Source organism: Ambystoma mexicanum, chromosome 9 (assembly GCF_040938575.1).
Source record: "Ambystoma mexicanum isolate Mex_15411 chromosome 9, UKY_AmexF1_1, whole genome shotgun sequence".
NCBI classification, from domain to species: domain Eukaryota; kingdom Metazoa; phylum Chordata; class Amphibia; order Caudata; family Ambystomatidae; genus Ambystoma; species Ambystoma mexicanum.
In genome coordinates this window covers 636,025,018-636,042,161 of record NC_090931.1, presented here as the reverse complement: position 1 = coordinate 636,042,161, position 17,144 = coordinate 636,025,018, and the positions used below count along the sequence as shown (strand labels likewise).

Below are 17,144 nucleotides of genomic sequence, written 5' to 3'. Positions count from 1 at the left end.
TCCTCTTCCCCAGGCAGGGTTTGTGGCTGCTGGTGTGTTTCCTTCAGGACGGCTGAGGTGGATGCCTGTGGCCTGGCCCTCTTGGTGGATCTGGATGCAGTGTTGTCCTCTTCCTGGAGGTCTGTGTCAGATCCTGTGGTGGAGCAAAGGAGGGATAGTGTTATTGATGGGTCCGCGGACATTGGCCGTGCATTGTGAGGGATGACATCTATACAGTGGGTACATGCAGCACATTTCAGGCAGGGGCATACAGGTTTTGTGCCTTTTGTGTGGAGGTAGCATGGTGGTATGTGTGTGCCAGCAGTTAGGGTGTGCATGCTGCATGTGTACAGGGTGGAGTCTGGATGTGTCTGTGGACATACACCTGCCGATGTGTTACATATGCACTATGGGGCTACATGGTAATTCACATGATGGGACTTTGTTGAGTTTAGCATGGCTTGCTCTGGCCACCTACCTGCATCTCCTGAGGTCGGCGCTCCTCTCTCCATCCCTCCGACACCATGGATGCTCTCCATCCCGATGGTGGATGCACATATTTCCTCCCATGCTTGCAGCTTTATGGGCGAATCGGATCCACCCCCAGTTGACGTGGCTAGGTTCCGGTTAGCTGAGAGGATGCTTCGGACACGGAGCCTCAAGTCGTCCCAGCGCTTTCTGCTCTGCTGGGCAGTGCGGGGTACGGCCCCCACTGCACTCACACGCTGTGCCACTAGGGCTCATATGGCCTTCTTTTTCGCTATTGCCGGCCTTGTCATCTGCGCGGAGAATACAGCTGCAGCATTTTCTTGCAGAGTCTCTGCGAGCATGGTTAGTTCCTCCCTTGAGAAACGATCTTGGCGCTGCCGGTCACATGCTTTTTTAACGGCTTTGGGCATTTTTACTTGGCTAATTGGGTGGGTGTTGGGTGTGGGTAGGTGTCAGGGTTGGCTCAGGTATGGTTGTGGAGGATGGCAATGGATTGTGTTTTTCAAGATGGCCGTCGTGCAGTTTCCCGTTCCGCCGCGATGACGCTATTTCCGGTTCCGCCTATTTACGGTGACCGCTAATTGCGGTCACCGCTATGGTGTGTGTGGCGGTAGTGCTCCTTGCGCGGCGTGCGATGGCGGTAAGGGCCGTTTTTGCCCCATTTACGCCATGCCGTACTTTACATTAACGCCATGGCGTAATGCACGTGCCCGATGGGTCGGAATATGCCGCACTTTACGCCATCGACCCATGGCGTAAACGTTGATTACGCCATGGCGGTAATGTTCGGTACTTACCGCCAGGGTCGTAATGAGGCCCATAGTGTTTAAAGTTGTTTACCTGCACAGTGGAACCTTCTACCCTGTGGAGAAGTTGTGTCTGACTGGGCCCCCTTATGCTTCATACTCCTAGGCATCACCCCGTTTCCTCCAAATATGTGTGCTATCATTCCTGGAAAAGGAACAGGCTCGGAGCACTACATTGCACAGCCCATGCATGAAAAATGTGATGGAATGCATGCTTGGGGCACACCTCTGCATGCACTTCCCACCTTCTCCTTTCTGACCCTTTGCCCCCAGTACCCACTGCCAGTCCTTTTCTGCATTTTGATGCGACTAGGGCACTTTCCCCATGCTCTTTGCACTTTTTTTTTAAAAAACTTTTATTTATTCAGCTTGGTAGCACAGGTACAGGTGAGTAACAACAGAGCATATAGAATCAAAACAACGCAACCGTTACATATTCATATCGTGAGTACAAAAAATCATCATATGCACATGGGAGATACATAGAAGGTCAGTACAAGGCCAGATGGAAGACAAATCAAGAACCAACAGGGGATGAGCGAGAAGGAGCTGGGGATGTAGGATCTGAATCGGTGTCTGGGGGGGACATAAATGAGCGAAACTTCAGCCAAATATCTCTAGGTCTGGAGCGGGCGGGCTGTTGTATCGCCCAGGACTCTTCGGTGTCGGAAGCCCACGTAACTGCCCTGAGCCACTGTGCGTGAGTAGGGGTGGTAGGCCGAAGTCAGCAAAGTAGAATTGCTCGCACAGCTAGCAGCATGCAGAGGCCAGCTAGTTTCCTGGAATCACGGTGGAGCTCGGGGAAGTCGTGGAATAGGCACTTCATTGGGGACGGGGAGATAGGGTATTCAAGGATGGACGATACGGTGGAACACACTGCGCTCCAGAATTGAGCGAGACGGGGACAGGACCAGATCATGTGGATATAATCAGCGTCGTCATAGCCACATCTAGGGCACCTAGGGGAGGAGTCATTCGAGATGCGATGAAGCCTGGTCGGGGTGTAGTGGTACCTGTGGAGTAACTTAAATTGAATTAATTTGAATCGGGAGTTGAGGGAGACCCCTTGGATACGTGTGCACATATGGGTCCAACGATCGTCGGTCATTTCCAGCCCGAGATCAGCTTCCCAGGAGCGCTTTAGTTTAGAGAATGCAGGGGGCGATCTGGTTTGAACAAAAGTGTATAGCCTGAAAATGTTGCCCCTCATAGGGGAAGGTGAGGACAGTTCAGTGATTGCAGGCTCATCAGGTGGCAGTGCTGGGAAGCACGTGTACTTGAGTTTGAGGACTCTACGGAGGGATGAATATTGAAGCCAAACGGAGGGTCTCTGCCTAAGGGAAGGTGGAAGGTCAGGCCATTCTATGAAATTACCACGCTCGAATATGTCACGGAGCAATTAATATCCCGCCTCAGCCCATGTTCGAACAACCGAGGGAGGGACTTGTGCGACTTCCTGGAGAAAATTCCAAATTGGAAGGTTACCATGGAAGGGATGGGCGGTGCCCAATATTTGCCACGTCTTGGATAAGGCCAAGGATGTGCACATCACTGGATCCAGCGAGTCCGACACCACTGGCATGGGTGTGATCACCAGAGATCGGATGTCCCGGTCACTGACCGATAGCTTTTCCAGTCTGACATGGGGAGGGGGGTCTGATATATTAAACCAGTGTGCAATGTGTTGAAGTTGTGCCGCCAGCCAGTACTTGAGGAAGTCAGGTGCCCCAAATCCACCAACCTCCATCGTGGCGGCAAGGGTCTTGAGCTTAAGGTGGACCGCACCCGAGTGCCAGAGGAAGGTATTAAGGGTACGTGTCAATACCTGAAAGAAGTCGATTCCTGGCCATTGCGGGACATTAGCGAATCTGTATAAAAGTTGGGGGAGCACTACCATCTTCAGTACTCCTATCTTACCCGCCAGTGAAATCGGAAGTCTGTTCCAGCCCTGTATTTTTATCATAAGGTTTGTAAGGTATGCTTGATAATTCTCCTCCAAGACCCGTTCAGTGTGTCGTGACACCACTATGCCTAGATAAGTAAAGTCAGACTGGGCCCATGTGAATCCCAGGGTATCGGGAGGAGGGAGTGTGCTGGGAGGGAGCGGAAAAAGGGTTGATTTAGAGCAGTTCACCGTGAGACCAGAGATACGACCAAAGAGAACAATATCCTCTAGTATTGGGGCCAGGTTAATTTCGGTTGAGCGAATGAAGAGGAGAGCATCATCAGCATATAGGGAGACTATATCCGAGGAACCGGCGGTACGTAGGCCCCTATGTGCATGGTATTGGCGAAGCATGTCTGCAAATGGCTCCATTGCCACAGCGAAGATTAAAGGAGAGAATGGGCAGCCCTGTCTGGTACCCCTAGCTATATGGAAGAGGGGGGAGCAACGGTCCTCAGTGCGGACTCTGGCAACGGGGTTGGAATAAAGTAGCCTGACCCAGGAGAGAAAGGAGGGGCCGAATTTGCATTTCTCGAGTACCCGCCAGAGATACCTCCAAGAGACGGAGTCAAAAGCTTTCTGCATATCAAGTGTCGCGGCCACCGCATGGACACCAGGGCTCACTCTACTTATAATGTTGAAAAGGCGCCTCAAATTCAGGGAGGTGGAGCGTCCCGGAATAAACCCCGCCTGGTCTGGGTGAATGATATGTGGCATGAAGGGGACAAGCCGTAAAGCGAGTAATTTTGCATAAATCTTGACGTCACAGTTGATCAATGAGAGTGGGCGGTAAGAGCCGCACTGAGTGGGGGGTTTGCCGGGTTTTAGTAGAACGGTTATGGTGGCTTCACGGAGCGAGGGGGGGAACTGGCCTACCTCCACCGACTCCTCCCAGAGAGCAACCAGGCGAGGGAGTAAGAGTGATTTGAAGTGCTTATAGAACTCGACAGGTATACCGTCTGAACCTGGGGATTTGCCTGATGAGAGGGAGTCTATGGCCTCCGAGAACTCCTCAGGGGTGAATGGGCTCTCGAGAGATCCGATGGTGTCCGGGGAAAGGACCGAGAGGGGAAGCTTATCAAGATAGGCGTCGATTTCTGATGTAGTGGCGGTGTCCGCGTGAGCATATAGCGATTGATAGAAAGAGAGGAATTCGGCATTGATATCACCAGGTGAAGTGGCCAGGGACCCGTCAGGTCTCTCAATTCCAGGAATGGGTGGGGCACCAAACTCACGGCGGAGAAGTCTAGCCAGGAGACGGCTTGGGCGTTCACCCTCACCATATTTCCTCGCAAGCCCCGGGTTATCAAGAAACCTCTGCTCGCGGTCCGCAAGCGCACGGAAGGTATCCAACTCTGTGCCGATTAACGCAAGGATTTCAGGGGTTTGGTCTAATGTATATTGGGCCTCTAACGCGGACCATGTGGCCTCGCTCTCGGCGATTTCCCTACGGATAGTTTTGAGGATACCGTTTTCCTTGGAAAGGGCAATAATAATGCCTCTGATGTAGGCCTTGAACGACTCCCAGAGGGTGGCCTGTGAAGATACAGAGTTGGTATTGATCTCGAAGAACTCCTCGATTGCCGACTCTATCTCCGAGCTGAAGACCGGATCGAGGAGGGAGAGTGGTTTCATTCTCCAGTGTCTGGTTCGGTCACAGTCTGGGCCCCAGCACAGGGTGATGGTCACTGGCGAGTGGTCAGAGAGGGTCCTCGGTAGGATCGCCAAGTCCGATACACTCCTTATGAGTATATCAGACACTAGCCATCTGTCAATCCGGGAAAAGGAATCGTGTACCGAGGAATAAAAGGAATGAGAGAGGGAGTCGGGATAGAGGCGCCTCCATGCGTCAATCAGGGCCAAGCGGGGAAGGGAGGAGAGTAGTATATGCAGCTCTAGAGAGTTGACGGGGTCGGGAACCAGATCTGTCAAGGTCCACATCGAATATCGTATTAAAATCGCCTCCGCAGAGAATCGGTACCAACGGGAAACCATCTGGAAGAGTCGTAAGGTGTGTATAAAATTCGGGGTCGTCGATGTTGGGACCGTAGATATTTAGCAGGACCACTTCCCTATTCTGCAGGGTACCATGGAGTAACACGTATCTGCCCAGGGGGTCAATTAACGTAGCTATGGGGTTGAATCTAAGGCTCCTGTGAATAAGGGTCATAACCCCACGGCTCTGGGTAGAGTAGGTGGTAAAATACCTTTGAGGGCCCCATGTTTTTGCAAACTTTTCACAATACTCAGTGCATGCATGTGTCTCCTGAAGGAACAGGACTTTAGTCCCATGTCGCTCGGCCTGGAGCTGTAGTAGTCTCATATTTTTGTCGTTTCCCAGCCCCCGTACGTTCCAGCTCATGAATGTCAAAGTTTCCTCACTCAACACTCCCGAGGTAGTCATATAGGAATACAGGTGGATGGAAAGGTGCCCCCCATGGTCGGTGCTCAGTGCGGTCAGATCTGTAACGGCATCGGGTCCATGGTGCTCTGAACTCTACCTTTTCTGCAAATACCAAGACGTTTTTAACGTATAACCCCATTCCCCCCACCCCCTCCCACATCCCTCCCCCAAACAGAGGGATGAACACCCCATAACCAAACAACCAAATCGAAAACAATGTCATCAATGCCTGGGGGGCCTGCGAACTGGCCTGGCGGCGATGCTCCGATCCATGAGGCGATTTTAGGATGAACATGATGCCCGACAATGATATCAAGTCCCACCCGGGGGTGGTCCCGCGGGGGGGGGAGGGGCGGGCATGGTCACCAGATACTGAACCAATGTAACGGGATCGTAAGAAGTAAATTCCCGATCAACTGGATCGAGATGATGTATGGGCTCAGCCACAGATACTGAATAACGTTAAAAGGAATGTAGTTCGAAGGCAGACAGCATTGGGACCGAGGGGATTCCCCGGGATTCCCGGGCAATCAAAAGAGCAGGGGACGCATGTGGCGAGTAACAGGGACGCATCGATGGGGAGCAGTCCGCATCATCGACCGTCCAACAGCTTGACCCCATTGTGGTATGTTATTGAGACAGTGGACAAACAACAGAAAGAAAAAGCAAAGACATTAACATTATATGTTCCAGATGTGGCCAAGTCGGGACTGAAGGCGACTCTCTCGGTCCATGACGCTCTGTAGGTGCCACAACTGGTAATGATGGCATGATGCAAGTCTAGATAAGTTCTGGAACCGGCCCCAGCGGCATCCACTCGCCAATTAGTCTATGTTGTGGTAAGCTTATGTCTCAGGGTGTGATCTGAAGGAATAAGGGAAAAGACATTAACAGTGCATGTTGCGAGTACGGTTCTGCATGGGAAATGCTCATCTATGAACATGGAGGCCTCCTCAGGCAGCGTGAAAAAATACACTCGGTTTGCATGCTCAATTCGCAGTTTGGCGGGATACAGCATAGCATATTTAACCTGGACCTCGCGCAGTCTCCTCTTCACCGCCAGGAAGGTCTTGCGCTCCCGCTGGACCACCACCGAGAAGTCCGGATATAGGTGGATCCTGGCTGCGCCCATGAGAAGGTCTCCCTTGATTCTCGCCGCTCTGAGGAGGGCATCGCGGTCGCGAAAATTTAGGACCCTGGCTATAATAGGCCGTGGTGGGGCGCCTGGTCTGGGCTTCGCTGTGAGTGCACGGTGGGCTCTCTCGATTGCAAACTGTGGGGAGAGTTTTGGGGAGTCCAGGAGTCGGAGGAGCATGCCCTCCACATAGTCCTCCATAGGTTCTTGTATACCATCCTCCGGTACCCCAATAGTGCGGAGGTTGTTGCGCCTCGAGCGAGACTCAAGGTAATCGTTTTTCTTCTCTACCTCGGTAACGCGGGCGGACAGCGTGGAGACCTCCGCACGGAGGGAACCCAGGCCGTCCTCGGCAGTGCTCACCCGCGTCTCGATCTCGGTCACACGACCATCAGTTCTCTCCATATGTGCCTTAATAGAGGATATCGTGCCGTTCATGTCATCCAGTTTGCTATGGATTGTGGTGAACTCCTCCCGGATGAAGTCCATCATTTTCTGGGAATCGGACGGTTCCAGCTCTGGTGAGGTGGATGGTTCCTGTGCAGATGCCTCTGCCCCAGGGCCCGCGGAGGGCTTTGTAAACATATTGATGGAGGATTGTTTCTTGCCAGTTCGCGTCGTCATGACGCCGGTGAGAGATGAGCTTAAGTCCAGAAGACCAGACAGGGGAGTGAATAGGGCACCAAGGGAAGGCGCCCGGATTGTCTCGGGCAGCGTGAGCGTAGGGCCGGGGCCGAACACCAGGACAGAATGTGGTGACTCCGTTCCAGATGGGGGGACCGGTCAATGCTGGACTGGGGATCCCGGATCGAGAGGGCCCCCCCGGCCGGCTAATGTGTGTTAAAGCCAGTGAACAGCAAGCGGTCCCAAGAAATCCGGTAGGGGGTCAGGGCCCAAGAAGCAATGTCCAGCAGGAGAGGCCGGAGGAGCCGGATACTTGGGTGTTGGTGAAGTGAAGTAGTGGAGGGGTATATCACTGTATGAGGCAGTAAGGCGGTCGGCACTGGATCAGTGGCGCGGGCAGCGCAGGAAGCCAGTAGCCACAGCACACCCAGGCGCAGCAGAAGGTCCAGCCGATGGGTGGCTCGGCAAGGGTAGACGCCTCAGGTTATCCCCGAACCAATTTATAAGGCAGGTGAGCCCCTAACCACAGGCAAGTCAGGGGGAAACAAGGTACAGGGCCCCAGCGGGGATCCGCCGTTGGTGCTACAATGAAGTCGGTGGGTGCCGTGGCCTGGGGAAGGACCCGCCGGGGGTAGACCCTGAGCTGGCACACCAGGGGAGAGAGGATAGAGTCGCCGTGACCAGCCAGTCCCGCGCATAGTGCCCGCTACCAGCCACGAGGGCAGGGGACCAGTATAGGTAGTGGGGTACTACAGAACCCACCGCGTATCGGGGGGCTCGAGCGCCACCCAAGGCCTCCGGGATTGAGGGGGCATAGGTCCGGGTCAGCTGCCAGTGAGGCGAATGCAGCGGAGGTCGGGGTCGGGACAACTCACCGCCCGGAGCCGGATCAATGGAGGCTCAATTGTAAACAGCACGCCGCCCAGGATGGGGCAGCGGAGCGGGACGCTCTGGAGTCCAGCGAAGGTCCCGGCCCACAAGGCGGAGGGAGAGGCCGCAGCGCAGGCCAGCTGCTCTCATGTAAGGCGGGAGAGGGCGGCCGCGCAGGGCGATTAGAGCGCCCCTCCCCCACAGTAGGCCGCAAGCCGCGGGACACAGGCGCGATCACCCGGAACCAAGAGCGGGGCCAGGGAAGCACCCGCTCCCTTCCCGCCCGCGATGGGCTGTAGTTCCGCAGCAGGAGTGGCTCCGTGGGCGGCGTTCGGGCAGCAGACGCCCAATCCCACCAGCAGTCCTAATGATGGGTCGGTTGTTCGTGTCGCAGAGGCAAAACAGGAGAATTTCAGAAAGAAGGTGCCTCACGGAACGGAGCAGAGCATCAGGCGGCCATCATCTCTGAGCGCAACAGCGCCCCCTGCTCTTTGCACTTTTAACAGGGGTTTCTACCTCTTGGCTCACCATCTGATGGCCTGCAAGAATGAGAAGAGGTGCCTTTCATGCAGGAAAAACCTTTAAGGTGCAGACAAACATGCACTCTTGCTTGAGTGTATAGGCTCGAACCACACTTGGCGTCTCTGTTCATTCTGTAATTGCTTACTTTTCTTTTACTCTGCAGTCGTCTTGTTAGATGGGAAAACATCTTCCCACTTCCTCCATCGGTAGAATTCAAGAAGTTTATCTACAACAAACCCCAAGTAAGGAAACCTTAATTTTCACAATCTCCAACACATGGTGAATTATTTCTCACGGATCATGCAACAGCACCCTTTGAGTCATAGCGTGCCTGCAGATTGAACTGGGGGTAGTTCTGAAGTGCTTTCAGGCCGAAGTCCAGTGCTCAGGCTGAGGTGCCCTGGGGGGACAAATACGGGGTCATGACCAAATATACTTTCTCAACAGCCTAAAAGTAGCCTAAAGGCTGGAGCTTCTTTTTTGCCTTATGGATCCCTTAAAACCTAATTAGCAGCTCTCTAAATCCAATTCCATTATATCCGTTGTCACTCCCTTAGATTGAGAGAACATCACATAAGACCTTTGACTAAATGCAGAAAGACATCTAGACCATTTAACCCATGGCTTGCCGGGTCCGAATCGCCATATGATCTGGCTACAGTCTATAGGGCCTCCTCCAAAAATGCAGTCAATAAAAAATGAATAAATAAATAAATCCGAGGTAGGTCACTGAACAAACGCAGATTATTTTATATCATGTCTCAGATCTTTCTGAAGCTATCTGCGGTGGCAGTCTCACTCCATGCTCGAAAGGCTTTTGACATGGTCTCTGTGGAATTCCTTTTTTAGCCCTGTCAAGGAGTGGTTTGGGTACCCAATTCATAGAATGTGTAAAAGTATTATAAGCACACCCCAGAGGCAGGGTGCTAGCAAATGGGGCAGTATCCGAACGCTTTACGTTGGGGAGGGGAGCCCGTCAGGGGTGCCCCTTATCCCCCTTACTGTTTGCAATAGCTATAGAACCTTTGGCTGAACTGATCAGAGTATGACACAAGCGCCGGGTGATACTCATAACTGGCACCCTGGAAATGATCTCCTTGTACGCAGACAAAAAACTCCCTCAGATAAGAACCGTGCAAGATAACTTGGTTCCAATTATGGACAATGTCACACACTTTAAGGAATTCTTGGGATTTATGGTTAACTACACTAAATCCAAGATGTTTGCCATGAGGAGAAAAACGACGAAACCCCAATGTGCATATCAACTAAAATTGGTGTAGGACTATTGTTAAATACATAGGTGTTACTACTGTCTGCAGAAACAAGGAACTAGTGCATGAACAAAATTACGGTTCATATGCAGGACAGCTTGAGACCAAATTGAGCAAATGGAAATGCGTGCGATTGTTAATGGCGAGCAGAATGGCTATGATCAAGATGATGATGATCTTGCCCAAGTTACTATACCGGGTCGGGCATTCTTCACTAGCCTAACTGTCCCAGTTCTTATGTCACTCTGGTGCAGTATGGAAAAAATGGGAAGACATTGCACAACCATATCACAGAGGGGAATTAATTGGCCCGAACTTCGAATTGTATTGGATGGCAGCCCAGGCACAGTTGGCCTCCTACTGGTTTGTGACGAGTAGGGAATCAACGATGTTAAGTTGAAGTGGGCTGCAGCTCGAAACGCAGAGCTAAAAACATTGCTGGTGGGAGGTGACTATACTGATGATTACCAGTTTAACCCCGTGAGAATAACTCTTCTGGCATGGCGCAAAATATTTGTGAAAAAGGGAGCAACGACCCCCTACTACAAAAAAGTGTCATTGTGAAGGTTCCTGGGCATTCTGCCAACTTGGGATAAGGCGATAATGACACATTGGGATGGATTAGAGTACAATACAATTGGGGACATGCATCCAGAGGGACAATTATTACACATGCATAATTGGAAGAGAAAGCATATAGGCACCCCCACTGAAATGTTGTAGTATTATAGATTAAGAGCAGCGTTCTCAAAGAAATGACAGACTTACCCCCTTGAGCCAGCAGAGAATGCATGTGTATCATATATTGCAAATTCATACGGCTGTTGTAGAATATTAGCAACTTTATATGAGAGGATTAATGAAGAAACGCCTGACACATCAGTAAAAGTGATGGATACATGGGCTAATGACCTGGGTACGGAAATCACTGATGACGAATGGCACAAGATGTGCAACTTCTCATGTCAGGTCTCGTTGAACACTAGGTTGAAACTTTTACAATTTAAAATATTAAATAGATTACTTTACACCACAGCAAAGCTCAAAAGGCTCTACCCTGATAACGAAGGCCTCTACCCTCACTGTAATAAGGATGGCACAGGCTACTTACACATTTTATGTGAATACCCCAGACTCATTAGCTTCTGTGCACTAGTATGTGATAAACTGTTCGGAATTGTGGATGCACCAGTCCCGGTGACGTTCAAGGGATGCTTGTTTGGGTTTTGAGGTGGCGTCGTTTTCTGAACTTCGGATGCCTACTGCCAAAGAGATGTATCTTGAGTAAATGGATAGGACATTTGGAACCAACAGTGGAGGATTGGCGGAGAGAAGTCATGTTGGCTAATAACCGTGAAGAAATGTTCATCACAATGTTACCAGAACTTCCAGACGGAAAGACATCTGGGGAGACTTCAGAAGTTATTTGTCCAGAAGTGAGGTGACCTGATCATTTAGCCAAAAGAGTAAACACGGATATGGAGACACCTATGTCAAAGAATAATGATGAAGGCATTGCACTGAGGCAGAGCATTGCAAAGGGGGTTGCCATGATGGTCAGCAACGTGATTGTTTGTGGCAATACTGTGTAACATAGCATCAATTATTCAGGAATGCTCATCCCCGGATCCTGTCCCTTTTGGAATGCTGGGAGGTCAATTTTATCACCAACACTTTTTAACCTCTATATGGGGGATAACATAGCTAAACATAATTTCTGCATGCATCAATATGCGGATATCCAGCTTTTCTTGAAATTATCATCAAATGGAGTTCTAACGAGATTGGCTGAGTGCCTACTTGATATCGAGGAGCGGATGGCCTTATTTTTTAAAGCTGCATTCCCTAAAAACAGAATTTCTTTTATTTTCACATGCAAATTTAGACCCCTCTTTTTTAAAACAAAGTTTCAGGAAGCAAACATTTTAGGTGCCCCTTTGCAGTAAGCAACAGTAGTAAAATCTCTAGGTTTTGATCTAGATATGGATCTCTCTTTCCCTTTTAACTTGAAGTGACTACCAGTGTTTTCCAAAGCAGGCTTCTGAGAGTTAATGACTTAACTGGGGCTGTACATTCGCTCCTGGTGCAATACTACTGTCATAACCAGGTCTGCCTTCAGCCACACGATTAATAAGAACTATGCTTGTCCTTCACAGCATTGGCAAAGCCAAATGTTTTGGCTTGTGAATAAGTATTAGGCATATGCCAGGCACAGCTATTAAATGCCCAGGTACGTGTACCATTTTGCACTTGCTACCGTGAATGGCCAGTTAATACCACAAAAAAGTGCATGGCAAGCTCCTTTCCAATGCCTACACAAAAGCCCAAACTGTTGGTATTGCCAATGCTTGTTTGTGTTGTTCTATGTACTATATTGTATATGTGTTGTTCTGTAAAGCACTCTGATGCTCGATCTAGACATGTGCGCGCTATAGAAAAATATTAAATAAGACAATAAAATAAAATGGAACAGTTGGTATTTGTTGTATGAATCAAGCAAATCAAAAACGTGTTAAAAAAAAGATCTTTACCCCATTAAAAAGTCTTTCAGGATGCTCTACCATTATGGGATTATTGCTTTATGTTTACAGCAAACTATTTATTTGGGTTTCAGGTCTCCAAGATCAGCCTAATGGCAAAAACGCTTCCGACTCCCCGGAGAACGAGTGCCATGCCCGTCACCACCTAGATGAGGACATGCAGATTCGAAAGGACTCCTTACCGTCTCCAAGTTTACAAACGGTGTGTACACCCGCTTCTTAATCCACAAAATAACAATATCGAGCCCTCAGAGAGGGAACAAGAAAGATACAAAGAAAGAGCAGGTGGTTGTATTACTGTTTTGCTTGTCTTTGCATTGCGCCTTCATGTATGTTCGCATGCATTTTGTCAGACTTGACCTGGTCATAATGCACAATGACATGAAGAGCACAAATGTATAATAATTAATAATTTAGCATTTATATAGCGCTACGAACGCTCAGGCATCTGAGCGCTCCTTAGTATTACCCACGATGTATGCCTGTCTTCCATCCTTTGGAATAGCTGCTGGCAAGCACGAGTATGCCTGTGTGTACATCCTCTTTTACTGTCACCAGAAGACTGGAGTGTTTACAATTCCCAGCAGAATGTGAGGGGTGGAAAATAAGCACGTGTGATTTACTCAGCAGTTTCCTTTGCTAAACGGAAACTTTCATTGTAGCGGTGTGTGTCAAAACCCCGATTGCGTCCATATTCTTCACTGCAACTTTTATCAAATTACCTAAATCTCTTAGTGTTTTTTTTTTTTATTAGATCGGTTTGCATCATGATAAAGAATAAAAGTGTATTTTTTTAGGAATTTTATTATTTTTAAATTCATGGGTCTCTTATTTTGGGGGAAAATACCATCAAATCCTCGCTTTCTTCCATGAATAACCCACGCAACCTCCATGCGGTCACTTCCCAACTCACTCTCACCACCTAGATAACGCGTAGTGTTTTTGGCTACGATCTTCCAAGTCATATATTCCTAACCAGTAAAAGATTGTTTTGCTTTGTATTTTTAATTATTTTTTTTACATTTCTTTAGCAAAATTCTACATTCCCACTCCCACATTAACCATATTTAAATGTTATTTTAGTTAACAGGAGAGCAACGATCCATCTGCTGAATGAAATGTGCAGGTTTTTCTTAAAAGGAATTCGAAAGATTTAAAGATGTCACAATTAGAATTCTGAAAGTAGGCACATTCCAATCATCTGTGCTGAGGCTGTGGTTGGTATTACATTCTCAGAATGCTTGCTATTCTGTTCACAACACACACAGATGAATTAATGAATGAATGAGATGTGTAGAGTGCTACCGACCAAAACCAGGTATCTTTAGTACAAAACACAACGTACCTCGACATGCGCATATAACTGCAAAGGTATTCTGATCTAATCGAAAGTAAGCTCACGGAATACTGATGTGTAGTTTACAGGCCAAGGCTTCCTGAGGTAATAGGTTTTTTCAGATTCTCTAACAGTGTTCACATTTTTTTCAAAAAGGACCATTTCAGGGTGTCCAAAGCAGAGTTTATGCTGCAGGCCCGTTTGGGGCATCTGAGCTCAGGCAAATAAAGAATATAGGTGCTCACGAAGCATGGTACTTTGTTAAAAGCACAAATAAATAGCACCAAATAAAATGTGTTTTTCTTAAGTAAACTTTCCAGCAACTAGATGGGATTAGGCTATCAAGTCTGGCGCAGATACTAGCAAACCTGCATTTCCAATGCGAAAAGGAACCTCTGAAGCATCAACATTCAAAAAATAAAACTTGGATTGAATAGGGCACACTGGCAGACATGGGGCAATTGTACAGGTCTGTTAGGCAGTATCTGTGCTCTTAATCTGTGCACATTTAAATGTAAATGTATATATAGATGTATTTGTTTACTCTATTTTATCAGGTGCAAGCCTCGAATGGAGCTGCTGTGAGGCGGCCCAAGTGGAAAGGGGGAAAAAGGTAAATATAGGGGTGGAGGAAAGGTAGGCCTGAACCTTCAAGCTTTGGATCATCCCGGAACAGGAAAGGGCATGGGGGTAAGTAGAGAAAGCAACGGATCAAATGCAAGGCAAACGCATGACTAAGTGCAGCAGGATACCAATCAACATGATGGGAATGCCAGGAAGGGCAAATGGGGTTCGCAGTCAACAGCATTTATATGATCAAAGCCATCATCAATCTCATTAATAAGAGGCCATAAGCTTGGAGGAGATGGGACGTTTATACCGTAGGCAGGTTCCCTCCCGTGGAGAATGGCTGCCTGCTGCCAAGCTTCTTTTTCCTGCAAAGGCTAGAGCGGTAGAATGAGTTGGGTGAACTTAAGGCTCTGGGAGGGCAATAACGATGTTTTTGTTGCAACTACCATGATCCAGATCCCTAGTAAACACAGTGATAGTGCACAGGCTTTTAAATGTGGCCCACCTACCTACACAACCCCAAAGCAAGGACTGGATGGCTGGTGAAATATGCCCACTAGCTTTCAGGTCCAAAGGCCAACGTAGCAGCCATATTTTGAACTACTTTTAACTGATGCACTAAGTCTTTAGGCTATCTCAGGTACAAGCTATGGCAGCAGTCGATGCGAGAGAGGACCATGGAAGTCTTCAATTCCATTTTGTGTGACATATTTAACGAGGCAGAATAGGTTTTAGCATGTGGAGCATAGCCTGCATTTGAGACACAAAGGAAAGCAAGGCTTCAAAGGTATTACCCCCTTTTATTGCAAATTCCACAACGGAATTTAATGCATGTTCATTTTGTGCTTCTGTGTAATGTGTGTGTTATATTATTGCTTTTATGCCATGGACAGTATGTGTTTGCATGATTGTAGGCATATTCCTGTGTGCGATATTCATGTTGACAATTGGAATGACGATTCAACAAGGGAACCCTCCCGTCCCCTGCACACTTTAGGATGTTTGGACTAAGTCCACTACTGTTTTCTCATATTAATACAAAAAACATATAAACCAAAGAGTTCTGTTGTGTGTTTTTATAGCAAAAGTGTATATCTAAAGTGTCAAATACACAATATTTCAAAAGGAGAAACATTTACAAATTCAAGAAGCAAAGCAGTGCAATAGTAGGTCACAATAAATTTGAAACAATGGTGGAATTCAATTCATGTGGCGACGCGTTTCGAGGATACTTTCCTCTTCTTCATATGGCCAAAATTGAATTCTTCATACAAAAGGAAAAAACAAAGGGGAGAACGTTTGTACAAGTTTTGTATACCTTGAGGTAATTCATTAAACTCATGCTGTACATTTCAGTCTCATCTGTGAGCCAGAACAGACTACATTGTCAGAGAAATTGTAATTAATCTAGTACCACAAGGGCACATTCATTCCCAGTTAAATTCAGGGTGAGGGGAGGAGAAGAGGTTCAGAGAGGCGTTTCTAGTCCAGTGCAAGAGAAGTCGTCGTTCAAAAGTGTTTAGACGTGTTTAGAAAGAATGTAGGTAGGTAAAGGAGCCATATAGGACAAGATATAAGAAAGTATAATTACCAGTAAGCAAAGTGTTCGAGGGCATCGGGTGCAGTTAGAGATCCTTGGTGGTGAATCAAGCGATGTGTAGATCCTCCACGGGAAATATAGTTTGCTGTAGTCAAGAGGAAGACACAGCTGCAACAAAAATGAGGAGCAAGTGAGTAGAAATCAAACTATGATGAAAGGTAAGTTCAACCCTAGACACTAGAAGAAATGTAGTACCTGTGGAGTGTACAAGAGGAGTGGCAAGTGCTGGAGAAAATATTCGAACGCATGGAAGCCTGATATATTCGGGGTTAATTCACGTTAAACACTGTGTAACTTCTGTTCAACGTTCATCAAGAGTCAGCAAAGCACTCTAGAGAATACGATATAAGTGTGAGCTTGAGAGGAATACTAAAACAACATATATTGATACAATACTATCCACAACTAAAGTGTTATCTGATGAAAAAAATACCTTGTGGTATACGCTTAGCAATTATGGTGCGCAAGCTGTCAAGCACAGCGTGCTGGCAATGCGCTTTCTTCAGTGGGCGGTTCGTAAGGATAGGAACTCAGGCAAAACAAATACAGTGCACTTGTGCACGAGTCTCAATGTGCAGATGATGATCTGTGAAAAAGTGTAACGTAGAATTAACCCGGATCGAGGTTAAGAAATTACTTAAACTAGAAATCTCAATGGGATAGACAATGCCTGGTAACGTGCGCTTACCTGCACAATAGGAGACCAATCGCAAAGACAGCTGCCGCCGGTCAATGCGTCCTAGCAGCTATGGGAACGGCGCGCAATGTGGAAGAAAAAGGTTGGCGAATGTGAAGATAGAGAAGGGACTAAAGTAGTCACCTAAAGGATCGGCCATCTTAGAATGGAGTAAGAAGTCATCGCGTGAGCCTACCGAGGTAAACCACAATGTGTCAAGAGGTGTGAAAGTATATGTGGAATAAATAATAAAATTGATGAAAATAAAGATAAAAAATAAAGGGAAAATAGAAAAAGTATGAAGAGAAAATGTAAACAATACTAATGAGAAATCCTGCAGAGTCAGCAAAAAGAGACTATTCAATGGAGAAGTA

At 47.9% G+C, this 17,144-nt stretch overlaps 1 protein-coding gene across 1 annotated transcript in view; it reads left to right on the top strand.

The window, feature by feature from the left end:
* FOXN1 (forkhead box N1) overlaps nucleotides 1-17,144 on the top strand; it is an 848,919-nt gene that overhangs the window by 320,960 nt on the left and 510,815 nt on the right. Inside the window, exon 3 of the mRNA XM_069615340.1 lies at nucleotides 12,663-12,790. Coding sequence (XP_069471441.1) covers nucleotides 12,663-12,790 — 128 coding nt within the window. The remainder of the gene's footprint in view (nucleotides 1-12,662; nucleotides 12,791-17,144) is intronic.